Source organism: Chiroxiphia lanceolata, chromosome 8, assembly GCF_009829145.1.
Source record: "Chiroxiphia lanceolata isolate bChiLan1 chromosome 8, bChiLan1.pri, whole genome shotgun sequence".
NCBI lineage: Eukaryota > Metazoa > Chordata > Aves > Passeriformes > Pipridae > Chiroxiphia > Chiroxiphia lanceolata.
Genome location: NC_045644.1, coordinates 4,345,332 through 4,367,077, shown reverse-complemented (window position 1 = coordinate 4,367,077; position 21,746 = coordinate 4,345,332). Strand labels below are relative to the sequence as shown.

The 21,746-nt window shown below is 41.6% G+C and overlaps 1 protein-coding gene across 1 annotated transcript in view; it reads left to right on the top strand.

Moving 5' to 3' along the window:
- The window catches only part of ADAM12 (ADAM metallopeptidase domain 12), a 182,910-nt gene that overhangs the window by 83,219 nt on the left and 77,945 nt on the right, over positions 1–21,746 (top strand). Inside the window, exon 4 of the mRNA XM_032695515.1 lies at positions 20,630–20,708. Within this exon, the coding sequence (XP_032551406.1) occupies positions 20,630–20,708 (79 nt within the window). The remainder of the gene's footprint in view (positions 1–20,629; positions 20,709–21,746) is intronic.

Sequence of the window (21,746 nt, the reverse complement as noted above, 5' to 3'; positions counted from 1 at the left end):
GCGACTCAGCACTTCACAAACCCACACAGTGTGTCACAGTGTTATTGAAGCCTGAGATATTAGCTTTAGAGTGCAAAGTGATAAGAAATAGTGAACTATTTAATCCACTGTGTTTAAGCCATAAATGGTTGGCTTGACCTGTATATGAACACTTGGAAACCACATGGAAAAGATGCTTTTACTCTGGTAATTGTGTAACCCACTGACACCTCAGGGTGCAATTTGGAACCACTTATGCAGGATAATGATCCTCCCTTGTACTCTGCCACAGTTTATATTGCTACCTGCACTGCTTGGCTTAAGATGCTGCAGAGCCTGAATATTATGGGGATCACTGTTGCTGGGTTGGGAGCAACTGGTGTTGACCTGGAGGAGACAGACAGGTGAGAAGCTCTAGAAACATCCCCCCACTTTCCTGGTGCAATCTCCAGACAATTTTAAATTACTGTAGTAAACTGAGGAGGTTGCAAGTTGTGCTGCCTCTAAGGCTTCTGAATCTTCTGGTTTTCAGAGCCATGGTCCTTGTCTTTTCCCTTTTCTGTCCATATATGAAAATTTCTCCAATTAATTTTATTGTATTTCATTCTGCCAGATGCAGAATTTGCTGATATTGGAACTGCAAATACCATGAATGTTTCAAAGGGACTCTTTCCTGTAGTTATCCTTCTTTCATTTTAATGAAGATTTTTGTAGTGTTTTCCAAACTGATATGGGAGTTAATCAGATACAAGACAGAAAAATGTTGATAGTTATGGATGACCAGGAATACCTGAGGGAAGCAGGAGCTGGCCCTGCTTGTGAGCTGCAGAGATTATTTTTTTAATGATTTTTTTTTTTAATGAAAGCACTATTTTTCTTGCCTGTACCTGCTGAATGATTTTGCTCGCTCATCTGTCTTCCTTCATGATAGCACAGGATGGTAATTGCCATACTCCTCTTTCTTGATGTTTGATTTACCTTCATGCTCAGAGGAGTCAGGGTTTTCCTCTCTATTCCTGATATAAGAGCCACTGCAATCCAAACTGTACATTTTATAGGTACACTGAGCACTGTTGTTGCTCTTCGTGTCTTACAGCTGATTTCTTTGTTAGTTAAATGGGCCGCAGTGAAGAGTCCTCCTTCTGTCTGGGTGTTTTCAACAGTTCCTGTGCACAGGGGAAATGAAGGACAATTCAGTTTTTTCTTCCTGTTTGTGCCTTCTGACTTTCTAGATACAGAAACATCTTAGTAGAAAGTGCCCTGAGCAAACTTCGTCTTACACTCTGTACAAGACCCAGTTCAGACCTGCACACTTGAGTGCTGCTTCTCTCCTCAAGCACTTGGTTAGTCAACATTTACTCTCATCAAACAATTAAACAAACAAACAACCCCCCAAAACAACCCAACAAAACACTTAAAAAGCTTCAGCTGTGAGCTTCCAGATTTTTCAGAAGAGAGCTGGAACTAAGCATGTGTTTTTACTTAAATGGGTGCTGAAATCTCGGCTGGATCCTGGCCCTGATCCTGCAGTTTTCTGTTTAGGTTTGGTAGGCTTTGCCCATCGAGAAGAGAGGGAGATGTTTGGCAAAACAGGAAAATGAAATTATACCCCCCCCCCATGCCATTGGCAGGGAAAAGAGAGAACATGCAAACAGGCTTCAGTGTGATTTCAGTTGACTGGACTTCATTTTGTCTGCAGTTCTCTGTTGGGATGCTCGATGCATGTCTACCTCTGTACAAGCACAATTTACCTTCCTGTGTATTATCTGATATGTTTCTGTCTTAGATTGAATGCTGTCTGCTGGGTTACTCCTTTCTTCCTTACCTACATATAAACCACATTACTGTAATGATTTGAGTGAAATACTGGCTCTGATGAAGACAGCTTGGGGTCTGACTCCAGCAGACAGGTTTTTATCTTGCGTGGCAGAAAGCACTGCATGACCTGTAGAATCATCTCCACCAACCAAGTGTGAAATCAGCTGTGCTGAGCAGCCAGGACGTTATCATGAGGAATAATTTCTCTCTGGAAATAAAATATTCATGCTGTGGCACACCTGCTTTCTGAACATTGAGACATGCAGCGAGAAAGAGGATTTGTCAGCCTTTCCCTTCGCTGCCAGTCACAGCTGACGCCTTACAATAAATCCATGGTAGGTTCAAGGCTCTGCTACAGCAAGAGCTGTGTCTTCATGAAAGAACAGGATTTCAAAATACAGATGTTTCCAGAGGGATAAAAGGCCTGAACAGCCCACTGAGTGCTGCAGCAGGGAATGCAGCTGACCTGGAACGTGTTTGGTACCTGTGGCAGCTCTTTCACGGAATCACAGAATGGTTTGGGTTGGAAGGGACCTCAAATCTCATCTATTTCCAACCCTCTGCCATGGGCAGGGACATCTTCCACTAGACCAGCTTTTTCTGGATTTTCAGCCCTTAGAATGACAGTTTCCCTTCCTCCTCATTGTGGATGCTTTGGGGATTTTTTTTTACACCCATATTTAAATCTATTCCACTCAAAAGGTGTTGTTTTCTTGAGGATTCCTCTGTAAGCTGTTATGTCCAATCTGTGATTCCAGGAGCAGATAATTCTTAGGAAGCAACAAAGCTTAAAAGGAGTATTGCACACTCCTAATCTTCCTGGTGGATGAAAAGCTGTGGGCAGTGGGTCGGTCTGGGCTGCAGAACTTGCCTTTCAGTGGCATTGGTGCCACAAGCAAAGGGGTTTCTCCCTTAAGCTGGGAAGTTTTCCATAGCAACTCAGAACATAAGTGCTGTGATTTAGCAATTTTACATGAATTTGCCTTTCGGATTAATCTTTGACATCTTGAATTTGGTATTTTATGCAAAAAGACACACTGATATGGAGTGAATTAATTCTACTCTTGCACTGACTGCAATTGAGAAAATAGACTCGTGCCTTTGAGAGGCCAGGAGAAGAATATTCTGGGAAGTAACTAGAGCTGATATTGTTGGGAGGGTAATTGCTTGACATATCTGTTATGACAGCTGAAGAGATGCTGAGGCACAAAATAGAAAAGGAAAAGCGGTTGTTAGACCAACGACAAGATGAAACCGTACTGCTTGTGACAGCTGTTGGCAGCATGATATCACTGTCCTCAAGCTTTCTGCAGATCTGGAGCATTAGAACTTCAAGCTCATGTTCGTTGTGTGTTTCTAGAGATCTTGTTAGGGTAATGCTCTCTGACAGCAGCCAACTGTAATTGGCAACGGGGATTCTTCAAATACAAAGAAACAAGACGTCAACGTTTTCTTGCTGATCCTTTCTCAGGGTCACCGGTCATTTCTTTCCTACTGGAGCCACTTGCACTCAAAAAGTTGCAAGGTTTCCTGCTTCTAGACCATCCAAAAAAAAAAAAAAGTGAAGAAATATAATAAATTAAGCTCAGGGAGATGCAGCGAGAATTTTGGGAAGCGGGGGAAACTTTGCCTTCTGTTTGTTGAGGTGCAGAGTCATAAGCTAAGCTGATGTGTTTTGAAAAGCTGTCAAGTAAACAATACCAGCTGTCAATTAAACAATACCTTTAAAGTTTGTAGAGACCAGGAAACTTTCCAGCACAAAAACTGATGCCCCTGTGTCCTCCCTCCTCCAGACACGCTCCTGGTCTTTTTCTTCTCCTAAAGCTTTCCAGGTATTTCTGCTGAGGTTCTGCTACCTTTCCAGCTTTTAACCATCAGGAAGCTGAGACAAGCCAAATAGTCTCTGGTCAGGTCTTTTTTAAGTCTAAAATGCCTTTCTGGCAGCACTCTCTGTATTTTGGCAGGTTTGGGTCTCTGTAGCTGCAGTTACTTTCCTGTTTCAGTGACACTGTACTTTGAGCCTCTCATCCATCAGAAAGGCTAAGAAGTATTTCCTCTTAGGAGAGCAGATTTCTGGAATTCCAGGGCTGTGATGGGTTTTTTCTTCTTTCACAATCTACAATTACTGTCTTACATTGAGTTCAAAACTCAGGTTCATTTGTTTGCTGCCTGATTTTAATTCAAGGAACTCTTTTGCATTCTGTTTTTTTTTTGTCATATCTCTTTCAGCTCCTATGAATCACCATAGCTCAGTAGGAGATGATGAGCTGTAGATTTGCACTAATATTTATGAAACATTGCTTCTTGTGCACTGTCTAGGTGTGTCCAAAATATACTCATGAAACTTTGTACATTCATCACTTGGTGAAGTCTTTATAAAGTTTTCTATCAGATCAAGGTAAAGAAATTCACTGCTGCACTGAGGACCATCTTCCAAGGAAAACTCCCCCCCAGTTCTTGATGCTGAAAAACCCCAACATTTTGGGCTGCAGACCAAAGCTCATGTCTCTTGGTGTGTTATGATCTGGAGAACAACATGTCTCAGAAGGTCATGCACATTGCAAGGCATTGCAATTCCCAAGGTACAGCTGGAATATTCATCCTGGCTGGAGTATGACAAATTGGAACAGACCAAGGGACATCCAGGACGACAGTTTGGTCTGAAAGGGCAGAACCTGGAGGTAATTCATTAATGGCATCTAAAAATGATAGAGCTATGACAAGAGTGGTTACCATAAAAACTCCTACCCTCCCTAAAAGCCATGGCAGGGGACATGTGGTTTATTGCTAAAATGAAACATCTATTTGGAAAACTAGGCCAAAATGTGAGCTCAATGAAGATGTTTTTTTTTTTTAAAAAAACAACCACCCTCATAAAACTACTCAGTAATTGGAGAAGAAAAGCATTGTCCTGATTTGGTTAGGATAGGGTTAATTTTCTTCTTAACATTCAAATCAGTGGAAGGATGTTCTATAGCACTACTGACACCTGGAAAATGCCCATAAATATTGACCAAAAAAATCCTACATATTTCTCTAGTGGTCGGTGATTTTCCTTATTCCTGGTTTTCTTTTGTTCTTTTTATTAGTTAGCTGTCTGAGATGCTGGAATCACATCCCTGGGATTGATGAGCTTTGCATGCAGAATGTGTCAGCCAGTGTTACTGCACCCCTTTATACTCTACCCACTGCATGTACCTCAGCTGTGCTCTGCCTCCTGTCTCCAAATAGAGACAGAATATTTGGGAATTTATAAGGCATCTCCTTCCTGCTCAGACTGATAACAAAACAGACAGTTGGCAGAATTTAGAGGGGAAAGGGGAATGTGGCTGGATTGAGTCTATTGTACTATGATATCACTGTCTAATCTCAGACCAGCTCATTTTTTGCAATCTACACATCAGCCATCAGTTGCTAAAAACCTTTCCATTATTTTGGACAAGGATCTAATTAAAACCAGAAGTCTGGAGGGGGAAAGCTCAGTATCCCATTACATGTTTCCCAAATTGTTGAATTCCCTGCTATTTTGTGAGTAGCTCTGATTGTATCTTCTGTCCCCTCACCTGCCTGAGCTGGGTAAGAGCTTTTTGTTCCGTATTATCTGGATCTCCCTGACAACCTGGCATCTCTTCTCTAATGTGTGCTTTCTCTTTAACCTTTGTAGACAGTGCTGTTGTAGGATTGTCTGGCTTTGGGAGCAGACAGACACGAGTGGTAGAAAGCCTGGTGCACACCTTCAGTGTGTGCTGCCTTGTCTGAGTGATAAAATTTTATCTCCTACTTTTTTAGCCAATTCCTACAGTGCAGCACAGTGTAACATCTCTCATCAAGTAAAACAGCCTTGTTTCCCTGGTCGTATTGACCCAGCCTAAGTGAAATAAACACCCTTTATTTAAAGTATGACAGTCATCAATAAAATATTGTATGGACAGAAATAAATCTGGATATACATAAATTTAAAGAGTGAAAATTCAACATTGTGCAAGAAAGCAAAGAGAGTTTTTTTATGCTTGCCATGCACCGGATAATTATACATTCATTACCTTGAGCCTAAACAAGGGGAAATTGGTTTAAACCAAAGAGAAGAGATTTAGATTAGTTTTAGGAAGAAATTCTTCCCTGTGAGGGTGGTGAGGCCCTGGCACAGGTTACCCAGAGAAGCTGTGGCTGCCCCATCCCTGGAAGTGTCCAAGGCCAGGTTGGACGGGGCTTGGAGCAACCTGGGCTAGTGGAAGGTGTCCCTGCCTGTGGTAGGGGGTATAATGGGATGAACTTTAAGGTCCCCTCCAGCCCAAACCAGCCTGTGATTGGAGGATTCTCTTATATATTCTCAACAGTTCTCTTTTGGAGAACTCTTTTGGAGGGACTTACATGAAGGGTTTTATCGTTTCAGTTTTCTGTTGTTAAAAGCAACCTCTTTCCTTACCCAATACTGTCAACACTAAAACATGGAGAAACTTGTCCTGGCTTGAGTGCACCTCAAATGAAAGAAAGATAATTTTGAATGGTTTGGTAATGACCAGGAGATAATGCCAAAAATTCCTACCCTTTCATTTAGTTAACCTTTCTTCTGAGATTCCCCTTGTAAAAGTTTTCCTCTTGGATATTATGGCATCAACATACGCCTCCAGGTTCTCCAGGTTTGGGTTTCTCCTGTTTGCAGTGTGCTGTTCTGGGCACAGCCTGGTCCAAGGCACTGCCTTCTCCTGCTGTCATCAGGAGGAGACAAATTTGAGGGATAGCACAGTAGAGTTTCATCTTTTCCATGCTGCAGTCTAGTCCTAAGCCTGTTGGCAAAACTTTTCCCCTGATGAATTCCTTGGTGATGAGTGCTATTTCTTTGACTGATATGCATAGGCAGGGGAGCATTTCTACATCACTGCCCAAACTCCCTAAAACATACTTAAATAATTTACATAAAATCCAAATCTGCATGAGAAATATTCCCCTGAGTCAAGGGTTTATTCACTGTGAATTCATTCCGGGAGTGGGAGGAAACCTAAACTGTCTTCGATAAAATGGCCTTCATAAAATATAGATCTATTTCCTAATATTTATGTCAGATTCTCCTCATTATGGTTTTTTTTTTCTTCTTTCTCACTTGAGTCTGAAGCTGCCTCACCAACCCCTTGCTAGCACTGCTTCACAAGGATGTGAACACTAAATCATTGGAGTTTCTTCTGTGTCTGTGTCATTAAATATTATCTCTCTGATTTACCAGAGTGTGGATTATAATAGAGGCATTAAAAAGGCATGTATCTGGAATTGCTTTTTAATGCCATTGCTATTTATAGGTAATTTCAGTTTCAAGGTAACATAGAAAGTCATGTAAAAACATAAAGCATTTGGTGATAAAGGTGTGCCAAGGAAAATTGATCATATATGAAGTTAATTAATTAAAGTACTGTTAACAATCCTAGAATAAAGCAGTTTTCTAGATGCAATTATACTTAACCAGTCAAACTCACTGTTGTACTAATTGTTGCAAACTGATAAGCTTTAAAAAACATAATTTTTATAGTTTTATATGAGCAGTATTAAAAAATATCATAGCAGTTCTAGGTAAGACAGATGTAACCTGATCCTTGAATAGCAGAAAAAATATTTAAACTGTTGTCAATTCAGTGCTGTGTGGAAATGTAGCCCTATATTTATCCAGCAATCCTGTTTTTCATTTGTGCAGGACACAGTTCCCAATGCACAGCAAGCTGAGTTAGCTCACAACTCTCCTAACAGGTTTTACATCACTAAAAATCTTTCAGTGTATCACTTGAACTTTAGCTGGGGAAGGAGTGCTCTCCAGAATCCTGGGGAACATCTTCTCCAAAGATTTGTTTCTTCACTCTGGGCATCTTCTAAGTTAGTAACAGCTAAACAAATAAAGCAATAATCTGCCAGGGTTTCTCATGTCAGCATTAGTAGCACATACATGCTTTATTTCAGTGTGAATAAGTCTGTGTGATGTAAGATGATGGGGCATCAGGTGAATACATTTCATACAGTAATAAATAAATATAACATTTTCTTGAGGGATTTTGTGTCCAGCTTGACCAAGTGCCTTAGACAAGATTGATTTATAGGGAGTGGTTACCCAAGTGTCTGAAGCTATCTCTGAGATAAGAATTCACTTTTAAGACTATTTAATGAACATGAAAATGCATATAGTACTCCAAAGTATATATATGTGTGTGTATGTTTGTGTTCTGCACGTTTCACATATTAATAGTTTGCCTATAATCCTGTAAAACTTCATTTTCTGGCAGATGGATCTACATTTATTCCAAAAACCCTAAGCAACAACAGAATTACTTTGCAGTGTTGGGGGGGGAAACATTACAATAAAAATGAAGCATACTTTTAATTATCTGTAGTCATTTGGATGAAATCTATAATGAGCTTGATAAATGCTGATGCTCTAGGCATCAATTTTTCAAATGACAGTAGAACCAAAAATATCTGGAAAGGCATTGTTAGCTCAGACTACACAATATTTTTGAGGTCTTGGTTAGTAGGAATAATTAAAATGACTTATGTAAGATAAGTGTCATATCTCTGTCAGCAACTAAATGTTAAATGTTATTATAAACTAATTACTTCCTTGAATTGAACAGAAAATTATAATTTTATATCTTAACTGCTAAAAGATGGTGTCTGATCCTTCTCTCACCCCAAGTCTTTACCAGCATGTCTTCAGTGACTTCAATGCCAAGAGATGCCCTCAAAATGGGTGAGACACAACTTTGGAACCCTGGGCCACCAAAAACCTTTTGTAGTGAGAAGTCAGAGTCTGTTTCTGACATTAATCAAGGCCTAAAAAAAGTAAAAGAAGAAGCAGCTGATGCTGTGGGGAGTTTCTTAGTGTTCCTGGCTGCAGGCTCACTGCTGGAGTGAGGAGGAGAGATGCTGATCCCTCTGCCCTCCCTTCCCACATCCATCTGCTGCAGCTCTGCCCTGCTTATGGTCATAGCTCACCTGACTAGAACCACAGGTGTTGCTCTGATGTTCTCCTGCACTCATTTGCTGTTGAATTTTTGTGTTTAATTCATTCATAAAGGATTCTGACATGTGGCAGAGTCAAGGAATTAAATTCAGGGGAAGTGCACAGCAGTGAGAAGGGTGAAAAAGAAAAGAAATAAGTTAAAATCCTAGTTTACCCTTGTCCCAGTGTCCTGATTGCACTGGCTATTCTTCCTTTGCTGCCTGAAAAACATGAACATGGAGCCTGACCTGACAAATAGGGATGATGGCCTGTGTTATCTCCTTTGAGATCAAGTCACATCCTCTGGAGTTGGTCTCTTGGTGCCCTGAGAACTGCCAACCTCATACAGCATGTTGTGGCACCCACAGTTTTGAGGCTCATTTAAGAAAAGCACCAATGTGGTTGTGTTGCTTTTTTGGTGTCTTCTGTTTAACAGTGTAATAATAACACCTCGACATGTAAGAGGTGGTTAAAGAAGGGCTATGGAGGAATAATGTAGGGAAAAAGAGAGTAGAAAGATGATGAATAGTTAAGGCAAAAAGCAGGGAATGTAGGACAGTAATTAATGGATAAGAAAGAGGAAAGGAAGGAGAAATATTTCAACCCCATCCTTTCAGATGCCTCCATCCCATAAACTCACTCATTGCTTGGTACCTCAGGTCTGTGGTTTTGTTCTGAATCGCCTCATCCCAATTTTAAGGTCCAATTCTTGAAGTAGAATTAGTTGGAAATGAGCCATCATATTCTGAAAGTCTAATGTCACTTGAAAAATCACTCCAGGCTTCCCAGGTCACCTGAAGTGCCACATGCCAGCAGCCTATGCAGAGTTTGGGATGCCCTTTCTGCTGAGAGGCTGAGGCAGTTGGTGCAGGGTGGGAGCAACCCACTGGCTTTGATGACGTGCTTGTTTCAGAAGTGCTTCAGAAAACGCGCAGTTACACCTTCGTGCAGGAAATGGTGCTGCCAGCAATGCCAGAGAGGTTGTATTTTATTGGATTGGAATAATGCTAGCAGGAGTCTGGGAGCTCATGCGGCTTGCTTGCTCAGGTAAGGAATAATCCTTACAGGCTTGAAAACCACATGAGCATTCACAGTCAGCCTCCAAACACAGCCATACAGGTTACTGAGGCAGTGGGAATCTTCCTGGCTGTTTTTTCTGTCCCGATGAACTTGTGTTGGGCACTGGAATCAAAGTCTTCTCCACGGGAGGAGCCTTCAGAGCACAGCACGCTGTGATTGCTGCTGGGAGCCTCAGCACGGGGCCTGAGATCTGCAGCTGCACTTTGGATGTGCTGCCAAATTAATTTGATCTTCTTGGAAGGCACTGCTTTAATTGGGAAGGAAGAGTGTCCAGAAGAGAGTGGGAGCACCCTTGTGAGCTCTTTTTTAATCTCAGTCTCCGCTCCCCATTGATCCCTGGCACATAGAGGATTGGAGGCAGTGGGAGCAGTATTTTGGGGAGATACAGCATGTTTTTTCCTCTCCATGAGTTTTTCCCCTACTATTGGTCATTGTTGGACACAGAATAGAGGACTAGGTGGACCTTTGGTCTGACAACCTGCAGCCCATCTATGGCTTTTGCACCTACTCAGTTTTACATGAGCAGATTTATGGGCTTGAGATTTAAATGCAAAAATATCCTTACACATGTCTGCCCTCTTTATCCAGAGGGTTTTAAAGGGTTAGTGAGAGGGATGCTGAGGCAGAGGGTAAAATGAAGGCATGTCTCTTAAGTCCAGGGTATTCATGCAGGTGAAATATGAGTACAGCCTGCTTAGAGCAAAAGCTTCATGCTTATGTCAAGGAGAAATTGTGGGATTGGTAAAAAGAAAATATTATTTTATGTTTTAACAAATGAGCAGAAATGGTAAGACAACTTCACTTGAATTAAAAATGCAAATGCAAGCCTACAGGCACACACCCAAAAGAAGGAAAAAGGTACAGAGAGGATGTAATTGGAGGTTGGAGTCTAGAATAAACCTAGGCTCAGTGACTTTTCGTTAATGTAAGAGCCTGGCTTCCTGAAAGTATTGCAGATGCTTGCAATAACCTTTTGTAGTACCACAGCACTATTTGCATTTTGTTTGTTATGTTTTAATAAGTTTTGATTTTTCATTGGAATTACTTAAGTTTCGTCTTTATAAATTTTCCATGTTAAGACTGGCTTTCTTGGATGTTTTGAATAGAATTCCGTACTAGTCTGAAAATGTTTCAGATGAAAGTACAGTCAGACAATTTGCCCAATGACATCTGTTCAGCAGTATAATTTTACACAGCTACAAATGACATAATTAATTGAATGGGACATTTCAAATAGAATTTGACAGCTTTCCAGCCCAGTATCTTCCAACTTACTATTTAGTGAAAATATGCCATCCTAGAAACGTTACAGGGCCTACAAAGAATTTGTTTTATGAAAGGCAGTGGCTGTGATGTTGGAAAATAATGCATTAAAATATCATGTCTGCCACTTGTGATATATATATGTGCTTCTCAGCTTCTGAAACATCTCAGTGTTTTCTAGTGAATCCTTTGAGCTGTGATTCGATGGTGCTGTGTTGCCTACATCTGTAACTGTACTAGGCACGTGAGATCAGAATGGTTATGAAAAGCTCTTAGATTGTCTTGTACAAGTTTTAGTGGAAGCATGATAATGGGAAGTATGCTTTTCATCAGAAACCACAGTATTGTCATCTGAGGAACAGATCCGTGGATGGGGAGCCTTCCAGAGCCGTGTTAGTCTTTAGTCTAGCCAAGCCAAATTCAGAATACTCAGTTTTTGTCTGGGTCCAGCCTGCAGAGCAGCAGTGCACATTATTTCTGATCTTTGCCGTAGATAGTTCAGAGGTGGAGTAGTTCAGTGGTGATTTCCAGCAGAATGCTTTAACTTTTAGCGTGTTGCTTCAGGGTTTTACAGTCATTTCCACTACCCTAAGTTAGGACTACTTCATGTAGATCACACGGTAAAGTATCTCCAAAGCAGGCAGCCTACAGAGTTTGCCTAAATGTACAGAATTTTGTTTTCCCGTCAAAAAATCAGTTAGACAATAAGTACCATCAGCTCTCCATCACTGACAACAGTTTGTGGCCAGAGTTATTCAGGAGCCTTTCCTGAAGTCTTTGCTTTTCATGGCATCCTGCCCAGATGAACCAGTAACACGATTTCTATTAATCCACTACACAGGGAAGCTCAAAGAGGAAATACAAAATATTCCTCACAAGGACAGTTCTGAAAGAGGTGCTGAAAACAGTCAAATGCTGCGCTGGTATGTCAGAATTGGCCAGTGAAAACAAAACCAGATGATCTTCGAGGTTAATATGGGTGGGATGCTGGGAATCCTGCTCTGAGTTTGGCTTTAGGTGTGTGGAGGTTGAGCAGTTCTAGTCAAAGCTCCCAGAAGTCAGAGGGCAATGAAGATGGTGAAGGGCCTTGATCTGAGCTGTGTGAGGACACTGGGGGCACTTGGTCTGTTCAGCTGGAGAATAGGAGACTGAGGGGAGACCTCATTGCAATTACAACTTCCTCGGGAGGGGCAGAGGAGGCATGCACTCTGTGGGACCAGGGACAGGACCCTGGGAATGGCCTACAGCTGTGTCAGGGTAGGGTTAGGTTGGATCTCAGAAAAAGGTTCTTCCCCAGAGGGTGTTTGGGCACATGAACAGGCTCCCCAGGCAGTGGCACAGCACCAAGGCTGGCAGAGCTCAAGGAGCATTTGGATGATCCTCTGGGGCACATAGTGGGACTCTTGGGGATGGTCCTGTGCAGGATAAGGGTTGGACTTGATGGTCCTTTTGGGTCCCTTCCAACTCAGCATATTCTGTGATTCTGTGGTGCCATTTCCTCTATTGCTGTGTCTCCGGGCTCTCTTGTGAAGACAGAGTGAGCCTTGCTGGTCTTCCTTTCATTCCCCCACACGTGCCAGGTTGGTCCTCTTCTTCCCTTAATGACTGTCTGAGGTGCGGGTTACCTAACACCATCCCATTATGACTAACCTGGGGATCTAGGCCAAATTAAAGCCATTTTAGGGAGAGAACTCATTTTTACCCATCCACTTTGTTGGAAAACATGTTGTTTTTCTTCTTCCTGCTCTCACCGCAACACTGGTTAGCAGTAGTCTCTTCATTAACATTTGGAGTAAGAATAATAAATAAATGCTACAGTTTTGGCAAGTAATGATGTCGTAAACATGACAAAGAGTGATGGAAGCAGGGTGTACAGTGAGTAGCCCAGAACAGCATGGGAGGCCGCCAACGTGCTTCATTTCATTTCAATCTTTCCTATTGAAGTTTGGGGGAGGTGAAGCTTATGGATTATTTTCCCAGCAGTCAGGAAACAAGAAAGCTCTCAATCACTCAGTGATTGCCAGCCAGGGAGCTGGTTTTCTCCCTCAGCTGTTCGGATTTGTTTGCTTACACCATTCTTTGGTTTTCTGCACACTGCGACCGCACGTGGTGAGGAGTTATGAAGTCAGGACTCTTGTAGGCTTTAAAAAGGTATGTTTGTCCCTCTTCTCTCCCTGTTCCCAGCACATCAGAGAGCAGCTATGGATGAGAGTGTTTCAACACAGTGTCCAGAGATAAGTCAGACTGTGACTCTGTGGCTCTCACTTTGGGTGTTGTAGGATGTGTTTCTTAAAATTTTCTCCTGCTTTGCCCTGCACTATTCCACCCATGCAAGGTGATAGGAGAGGGATTTTCGCATGGACTCCAGTAGACACAGGTTTATATGACTTTCTGCCTCCAAAGAACTGGGCAGAAGTACAGAGGCATATTTTGCAAGTGTAATGTATGATCTGCTCAAATTGTCTATCCACAGACCATGTGAAACAGGCCAGAGGCTACAACCATAGAGTTAGTATTGAAACTTTGGATGCTTGGCTGATTTCCCAGTTATTACAGTTTTATTTTGCTCCCATCTTTTCCTCCGAATTGTTGTGCTAATTAAGCTCTGCAAATTTCAATCTCTCAGGTTCTTCAATTATGACATTGCAGTCCCTCTATGGCAGCACACTGGAGTGTAGCAGATAGGATATTATGAAGTGGAGACATTAAATGGGAAAATGTCCAAAAGCATTTCAAATCACTTAAGATAATTAAACAAGGGGAAAGAATGTGGCGTGTTTAAAGAATATGAGGTGGTTTTGTGAATAGGATGATGTTGGTGCCTGTGCACGGGAAACTCATTACCCCGGCTGCTCTCATTCCTTATGTTGTAATGAGAAGGAAGAATTGAAAAACACCTCTGTGAATATCACCTTTGTGAGAACAGGAGCCCTGAGACCATCACTGCAGAGACAGCAGGTTTAACAGACTTGTTTATTCCTCTGTACCTGTGAAGAAACACGACAATTGAAGAAATAACAACTAATTTCAGTGTAAAGGTCAAAATGACCTGAACTGAGATGCTTAAGAATTAATGGAGTAGGCTGGTGTCAGTAGGCAGCAGTTTCAATGACATTTTTTATAACTGCCTCTATGCCATCCTGTTTCACTCTCCTCTCCTCCCCCACACACGCAGGGTTTAAAATGCATTGCCAGAGGGGTTTTAATAAGAATTTATACAACAGAGTGAGGCAGCACTTGGATGGGGGAGAAAACAGGCGTTTCTATCATTTGGAAGGACAAAGAAGAGGAAGAAGTCCCAGTACAGGTCAGATGTCTGTGTGAGTTGCAGGAGCACACCTGAGGAGAGGGAGGTACCACACTCACATCTGAGTCAGCCAGGCACTACCGGTTCCTCACTGTGATCAGTGCTCCCATGGAGCAGACGGAGCAGCTGATTGTCATTGTTTAAAAAGTCATAAGAATATGTAATGTTCTTCCGAAAACACCAGTTCTTAAAGTAGTGTCACCATGCTGAGCTGTTAATCAAAGCCAAAGGTGAGCAGAAAATCGAACTTCAGAGCATAGAAAGTATATGTTCCTCGCCAAAGCCCAAAAGGTTCACAGCACCTTCTCTGTACCATTGAAAGCAACCCTGTGAAACCACTTACCCAAAGGGTGCATTGCTGTGATGTTGAACACCAGAACAGGGATCAGGGAATCACAGACTGGTTTGGGTTGGAAGAGACCTCAAAGATCATCTTGTTCATCCCCTCCCATGGGCAGGGACAACTTCCACTGACCAGGCTGCTCCAAGCCCCTTCCAACCTGGCCTTGGAGACTTCCAGGGACATGTCCATGTGTGACTGTATTTGAAACAAAATTCAAAATAGTGACTGGGGGCTGCGTTTCCAAATCTTTCCCTGGGATAAGGAGTTGCAAGAACAAAAATCAGGTCCTATACCTCCGTGTCCTGAGCCATGCAGTATATATGCAGAGCCCCTCAGATTCATTCCAAGGCATGTCAGAGCTCAGAATCAGAGTCAACAAGGCCCCAGTTCAGACATGAGGCTGCTTTACACCTCCATGAGCTCCAAAAGAAAGCACAGTGCTGCTTTTAGGAATCACTTACGGTGTTTCTATTCCAGACATGGGATTTTAGCTGTGTCCAGCTCCTGCTTCACTGTACCCCATGAGAAAGTCCCAGCTCTTGATGGCAGTGGGTAGATCATGCCACATCCCTGGGAGTGCTGGGTTGGTTTGGGTTGTGTGCCACAGAGTGCCTGCCCAAGAGAAGCAGCCCAGGTCCTTGCTTGCTCTTTCTCACTAACAGGCAGTGCCAGCACAAACAGGGATTTATTATTGTTGTAAAAACTCGGGTCTCTTCTGCCAGGCCTGATTCCCTGCTGGAGCAAAGGTCAAGTTTGATGCTCCATGTCGTGCCAGGGCAAGGCTTAATCCTGCTGAGATGTGTCGCACAGAGCCACACACTACCCAGGGTGCTGAAGAAACGTGTGCCAGAGCATCCAGCCATCCTGCTGTGTGGTTTTAAAGCAGAGCTGTTGACTCTCAGCTGCTGTATGTCTCTTCAGTCTCACAGGGCAGCTTTGGGAGCCTTGTAGATCCATTTTGATGGATATAATGGTGGTGCCTTCCCCTTATATCTGTATGGCAGGGGCATGGCCAGGAACAGGGAGGACAACCAAAGAATTTTGATCCTGAAGACAGGCTGAAATCCAAGCCTGTGTGCTGGTAGAAACAGATTTACTCCCTAAGTTTGTCTCACATTTCTGCTGAATCACCAAGGGAAACCCTGGTGTCTGCTCCTACTGGTATGATGCTTAGATTTTTCCTGAGTAGCTGACATGAAAAAGTGCACAGTTCTTGTAATTTTTTTATAGCCTGATATTCTATGCTTGGTACCTGGATGGTTAAAGGGGAATTTGATAACAATCTGCACCTATCTGAATGATATATATACCAAGAAGGAAAGCAATTGTTTCAACTAATGAAAGAAGTGGACTAGGAAAAACTAGAACAGGCTGAATATCAGGAAATGCATCATGACAGGAACATCTGTTGGAATGCAAAGTAATCTCCTTTTGAAAGAGGTGGGATCAGCATTACCCCTGACATTTGAAGCTCGATGAGACAGCACCTGATTTGATCTATAACATACTTGGCTTCCAGGGAGGCCCTCTGTATGATCCACTAGATTTTTTCCATCTCTAACTTCTGTGACTGTCTGTCTGACTCGCCCTGGGTGATGAAATATCATTATAACCTTTTGAAATAATATATCGGTGCCTGGAGAGCAGAGACTGATTTTCTCATTTGCAAGTGAGAAGCAGTGTGTTAAATTACCATTCCTGTCATTAAATGGATGGAGTAAAAAATCTGATGTGTTTAAATCAAGACATTTTCCCCCTCCCCAAACAAACCACCTAAGATTTCACCTTGTTGGGGGCCAGGAAGGTGAGGATTAGAGGTTTAAATAACATTCATCATATTCCCTGAGGCTTAGGTTACTGAAAGCTTGTTTGACACTTGAAAATGTTTCAGCAATGTGACATGTGAGCTTTCTACTGACTTACAGAGGATGAGAAGCCTGTGCTGTGTCTGTCATAGATCAGGAGGAATAAAACTTATCCTTCTGGGCTATCAAAGCTTTTACTGATTAATTTGGTTCTGGGAAGTTTGGCCCTGAGCAACTTGGTCTAGTGGAAGGTGTCCCTGCCCATGGAAGGGGGTTGGAACAAGATGAGCTTTAAGGTCCCTCCCAACCCAAACCTTTCTCTGATTCTATGAAATGTGAAAAAATTCACAGTGCTGACAAACATAGTGACTAAGTACATAAGTGGTTTTACTCAAGCATTTAACTTTTGCATTTTTGGGGCATAAACGAACAGTTTATTTATTTATTGTGGTGTTAATTCATCTGATTTTTATTTTCAGTCATATCCAGCAGCTGATGCAGTTCTCTGTGGCATTTGTTTCTGTCTCTTCAAGCAGGGCAAAATATTGATAATCATCTGGTACTGCTGAGCATTGTAGCTGGCAACATTTGAAACTCTAGACATGGTGATGAATTGCACTATGATATATTAATGTTATTTTGATCCCTGCTCTTTAGAATTACATTGATCCAATTAGGTTAAGTAGCTTGCCATCTAAATTAATTTACTTTCGTCTATTAATCTCCTTCACTCTGGGCCAGAACCAGAAATGTAAATCAATCTATTATATTACATATCTTTGGGGGGTGGGAAGGTAATTAAATTACCTAATAGAAACATATACTGGATTCATTGTTCAGTATGTTAAACATTATTGCCATAATTGGAAAGTGAAGTGGTGCACACTCAGTAGTGGAATTTGAGTGCTTGTTACACTTAATTTTCATAACCTTTCACGACAAGCCTTGCTGTCCCTGGGTACTAACACTGTGTATGTGGCTGTAGAGCTTTTAAGATATTGGACATTTTGAAAGTGGGGATAACAGCTTCTTTCTCTGCCAGAAACCATTGGGCTCCCTGGCAACATGTCTCATAGAGGTCTCCAGCCTCTGCAGTGTGGAGAGAAGCTTTCCTCTGGCTTGCTGTCAGACTGGCACCAGCTCGGCGTGTGGCAGGAAAACAGATGTCTCAGCAGTGATGTCTTAGTTACCGAACCGGAGCAGTATCAGTGCAGACTCCTGAAAAGCTCTCACATTTTCCCAGTGGTAGACGAAATTTCCATGATTTGAAATCATAAAATCACAGAACAGTTTGGGTTGGAAGGGACCTTAAAGCCCATCCAGTTCCACCCCCTGCCACGGGCAGGGACACCTTCCACTATCCCAGGTTGCTCCAAGCCCCGTCCAACCTGGCCTTGGACACTGCCAGGGATGGGGCTGCCACAACTTTCTTTTTGACATTGGGGGACACTTTTTCTTTTCTTAGGTGAGTCCAACAGTGGAACTCCATCATCTTGGTGCTCTTACCAGTCTTTTACTGCTCCCACTGGGAATTCTTATGTTCAGCCAGTATTTTCCCGGTCGATAGCAAATTTTCCTCCTGATGGGGAGATTGATGGCAGCTACACCAGGAGTTTCTTTACCTGTTGTGTTTCCTCACTTTAGTAAATAGAATTGTCCACGAAAGACTCAAACCAAAATGAAGCACTAACGCCAGGGAATGAGATCCAGTGACTGGAAACTGAATGTTGACCCAGTTAAAATAGATACAAAGTGCTGTGGTTTTAGATTGGGTTTAGTTAAATATTAAAAACCTGCCAGGTTTATGACAGTTTCTTTACCACGAGAGATCTAGGCAAGGGCTCTTTACAGTAAGAAAAAGTCTCTGGTTCCTTAACTGTCATTGTAGCAGAAGATAAATTCGTGTCTGGTGACCCCTGTAATGGGCCAGGTCGTGTTGTTGATCACAGCGCTCCCTTCTGGTGTTAAAGCCTATGGATCTCTGAAGTATTTTCTAAATCTGTGCCTGAGGGCAAAATGAACAGCAGCAGAAAGGTCACCTTTATCATCGTTGCTGTCAAACACTTTGGAAATAGCAGAGCACAAAGCAAGAATATTGCTCAATCACTTTGCCCTTATGCTGCATCTGTTACCCTTGCCTGTGTTTTGTCCCATTAAATAAAAATCACTCCCCCATCTGTATGAAATCCCACTTCCAAAAAGTGTACAGCAAAACTCTCTTGGCTTCAACAATGGGATCTTGCCTTTACAAAGGTAATTAATGCCTGCTAAGTGCAGAACTTAGCAGTTTTGTTATATAAATATTAATGGTAATTAAGAAAGCAGCTGCTCTTTGTGATAATGAGACAGTAGGAAACATAGAGGGACTTTTTACAAGAGCATGAAAAATTTAAAATTTAAAGTGAGAATCTGTTCTTGAATACTCAGTGTATTATTGTGTTGGGGCTTCATCTTTTGCTTTGCCACTTTCTTGTTATTTTCTTTTTAGTTTTTGGTCTCATTTTGTTCTTTTTTTTTTTTTTGCTACCTTAAGATAGAGGTTTTTAAAGACAGCTTTTCTCTCCAAGAAGTGTTTCTACAGTTCCTTCCACAACCAGATTCTGATCAAGCCATTGGATACTAACATGTTGCAAACTACCAAGTAATGAAAACTGAATGTTTGTTTGCATTCTAGTTTCATTGTTTATACAAAGCACATGAAATGTGTACAGGGACTGTATAATGGTTTGCAACGGTATATTTTCAAGAGTGCAGCATAAACAGCTTTAATAAAAGAAAGGGCCTGGTTTGTTCAGATGAACAACCCGAGGGAGAGAAACACATCTTTGACAGGGAACAGAGAGAACGTGGTGAAATGCAGTGCCAAAGATTTTCAATACTCAACACTCTCCACTTTTCAGAAGGTGATGGTGCCATTTATCTTTTCAGAAGGTGATGGTGCCATTTATCTTTTGTTTCTTCTGTACTGTGCTTCTGCATTTCACCAGCATGTTTGTCAAAACTCAAATCGTTTGTGTGGAAGAGCATAGCTCAAGACCTATGTTACCAGTAAATGTGAATGAGGATTCTTTCTTCTGGCTTTGTTAGAAACGCTCTTTAGATAAGGAGTTGAAAAACAGATCAATAGCAGACTTTTTTTTTTTAAAAAAAGGTAGAGGCAACTTTCCCTGTTCCATGAGTTTACTACAAAAAGAGAAATTTTCATAGTTGTCACACACATGCCCCTCTCTGGAGATTTCTGGGAAATGACAGTTGTAAGTAAAAATTTTTTATCTCATTGCCAAAGGCAGGAGGGGAAGTGTGGAAAGAATGGGAACAAAATACCTCATCACAGACATGGGCTCACCATCTCCTGGTGCATCATTTTGTTAGATTTCCATTCATGAATATCCTTTTCAGATGATCAGGATAAATCCAGTGCTCTGACTCCTGTGATGTTCATGAAGTGTTTTCCCTTGAGTGTCAGTGGAAGAAGTTTGTTTCGTTCACCAAGAGCCTTGCTCTTTGGACCTCTTTTTATTCATTTATTTTTATTTCAGTCCATTAGCTGGAACTTTTGTGTATGCTCCTGAGAAGAAGAAAAGAAAGGTGTAGACTGCAGCACCTTAGTAGCCTTTCTGAGAAACACTTTTTAAAGTATTTTTTTGGGTGGTCACTTGCTGATGAATACAACAGATTACACTGTAAAATAAGGAACACAGGCAAAACATTTTCCTTTTCAGCAAACCACCATCACTTAACAACAGTCCAAATGCCCACATTTCCCATTTACTGTAAAATGTGTCGAAAATTTCATGGAAGATTCAATACTGAAATGTACTGGCACACAGCCCTCATTTGGAAGAGAAAACTCTGGAAACTTGTAGCCCTTTCACAATTACCCCAGGAAGTGCTCGTGTCCTGCAGCTTCAATATTTGGCATTCTATTTTCCCTTATTCTGGCACTCATCGTGTCCTTAATGCCTGGCTTTGATCTCTGCCTCAAACAGAACCTCTAAAGGACAGAGTCAAGGGGATGTGGCCTTAATATTCCGTGTGCTCTGTTTTTTTTCCAGGGGCCTGTTGAGCAGCAGCTTCACAGAGACCCATTATTTGCAGGACGGCACTGACGTGGTTCTCACGCGCAATCACACGGTAAGGTTGGTGTTCCGGGGGCAGACGAGGCTTCGTCATTAAAATCCAAAGTGCTCCCTGTCAGGATCCGAGCCCTGGGATGAAACAGCTCGATGTGTCATCCCTTTTTTATCGTTGCCTTCAGTATCTTTTTACCTGCTGTGATCCTACAATGAATTTTTAGAGAAGCTTTGAAAGAAAAATGTGAGGGTTTCACCAGTTGACTTTTAAAATTTGTAAGATTTGTCCAGTTTCCTGGAAATATACCTATATTTGATAGTTATTGCAGCCATTGTTGATAAGTTATGGATGAAAGCCCTGGTTTTGTTGGGAAAATAACCCTAAATATCTGATTTCTGTAGTGGCTCAAGTCAGAGGTTTGAAGGCTTGAGTGTCTCTCCTCACTGGGGAAGCCACGGCTGGGATTTGGGAGCGGGGTTGTTTGGTCAGGTTTATTTTCTTAAACCACACCATGATTTATACACACATATGTATGTATGTGTATAATTATGTACACATATGTGTGTGTGTGTAAATAATATATAATAATATAATAATATAAATATATGTGTATATTTACGTACATATATAAAAAAGATATAAACATGGCCTTTTAAAATAAATAGTTCAAACCTCCTTTATATAAATCATAAACCCTTTAAGGAAGTAATGTTTTTGTCCTCTGACAGCATGAACAACTTAATAAGAAATAATGCAACAAGCTATTTTAATTACAAAGCTAATCTTTTATCTGCCTAAGCCCTCTAAAATATTTTTTATGTTATGGTATTTATTTATTGACTCTGTCAGCAGAGCATTGTGCTTTGTGTTCCCATCCATAATGGGCTTTGCTGGTATCAGTGAAAGGAATTATTTCTATGCATAACATCTTACTTCTGAAAAAGCATCTTCATTATAGCTCCAGACCTCCCAGGTAAAGCAATCATTTTGAAAGCTTTCAGTACTTTCATTCTACTGGATGCTTGTATCTTCTTCAAAATCAGATTGGTAGAAAATAGTCATTTGTTTTAGAAATAGGAAGGCTGTAGAGACTCCTGA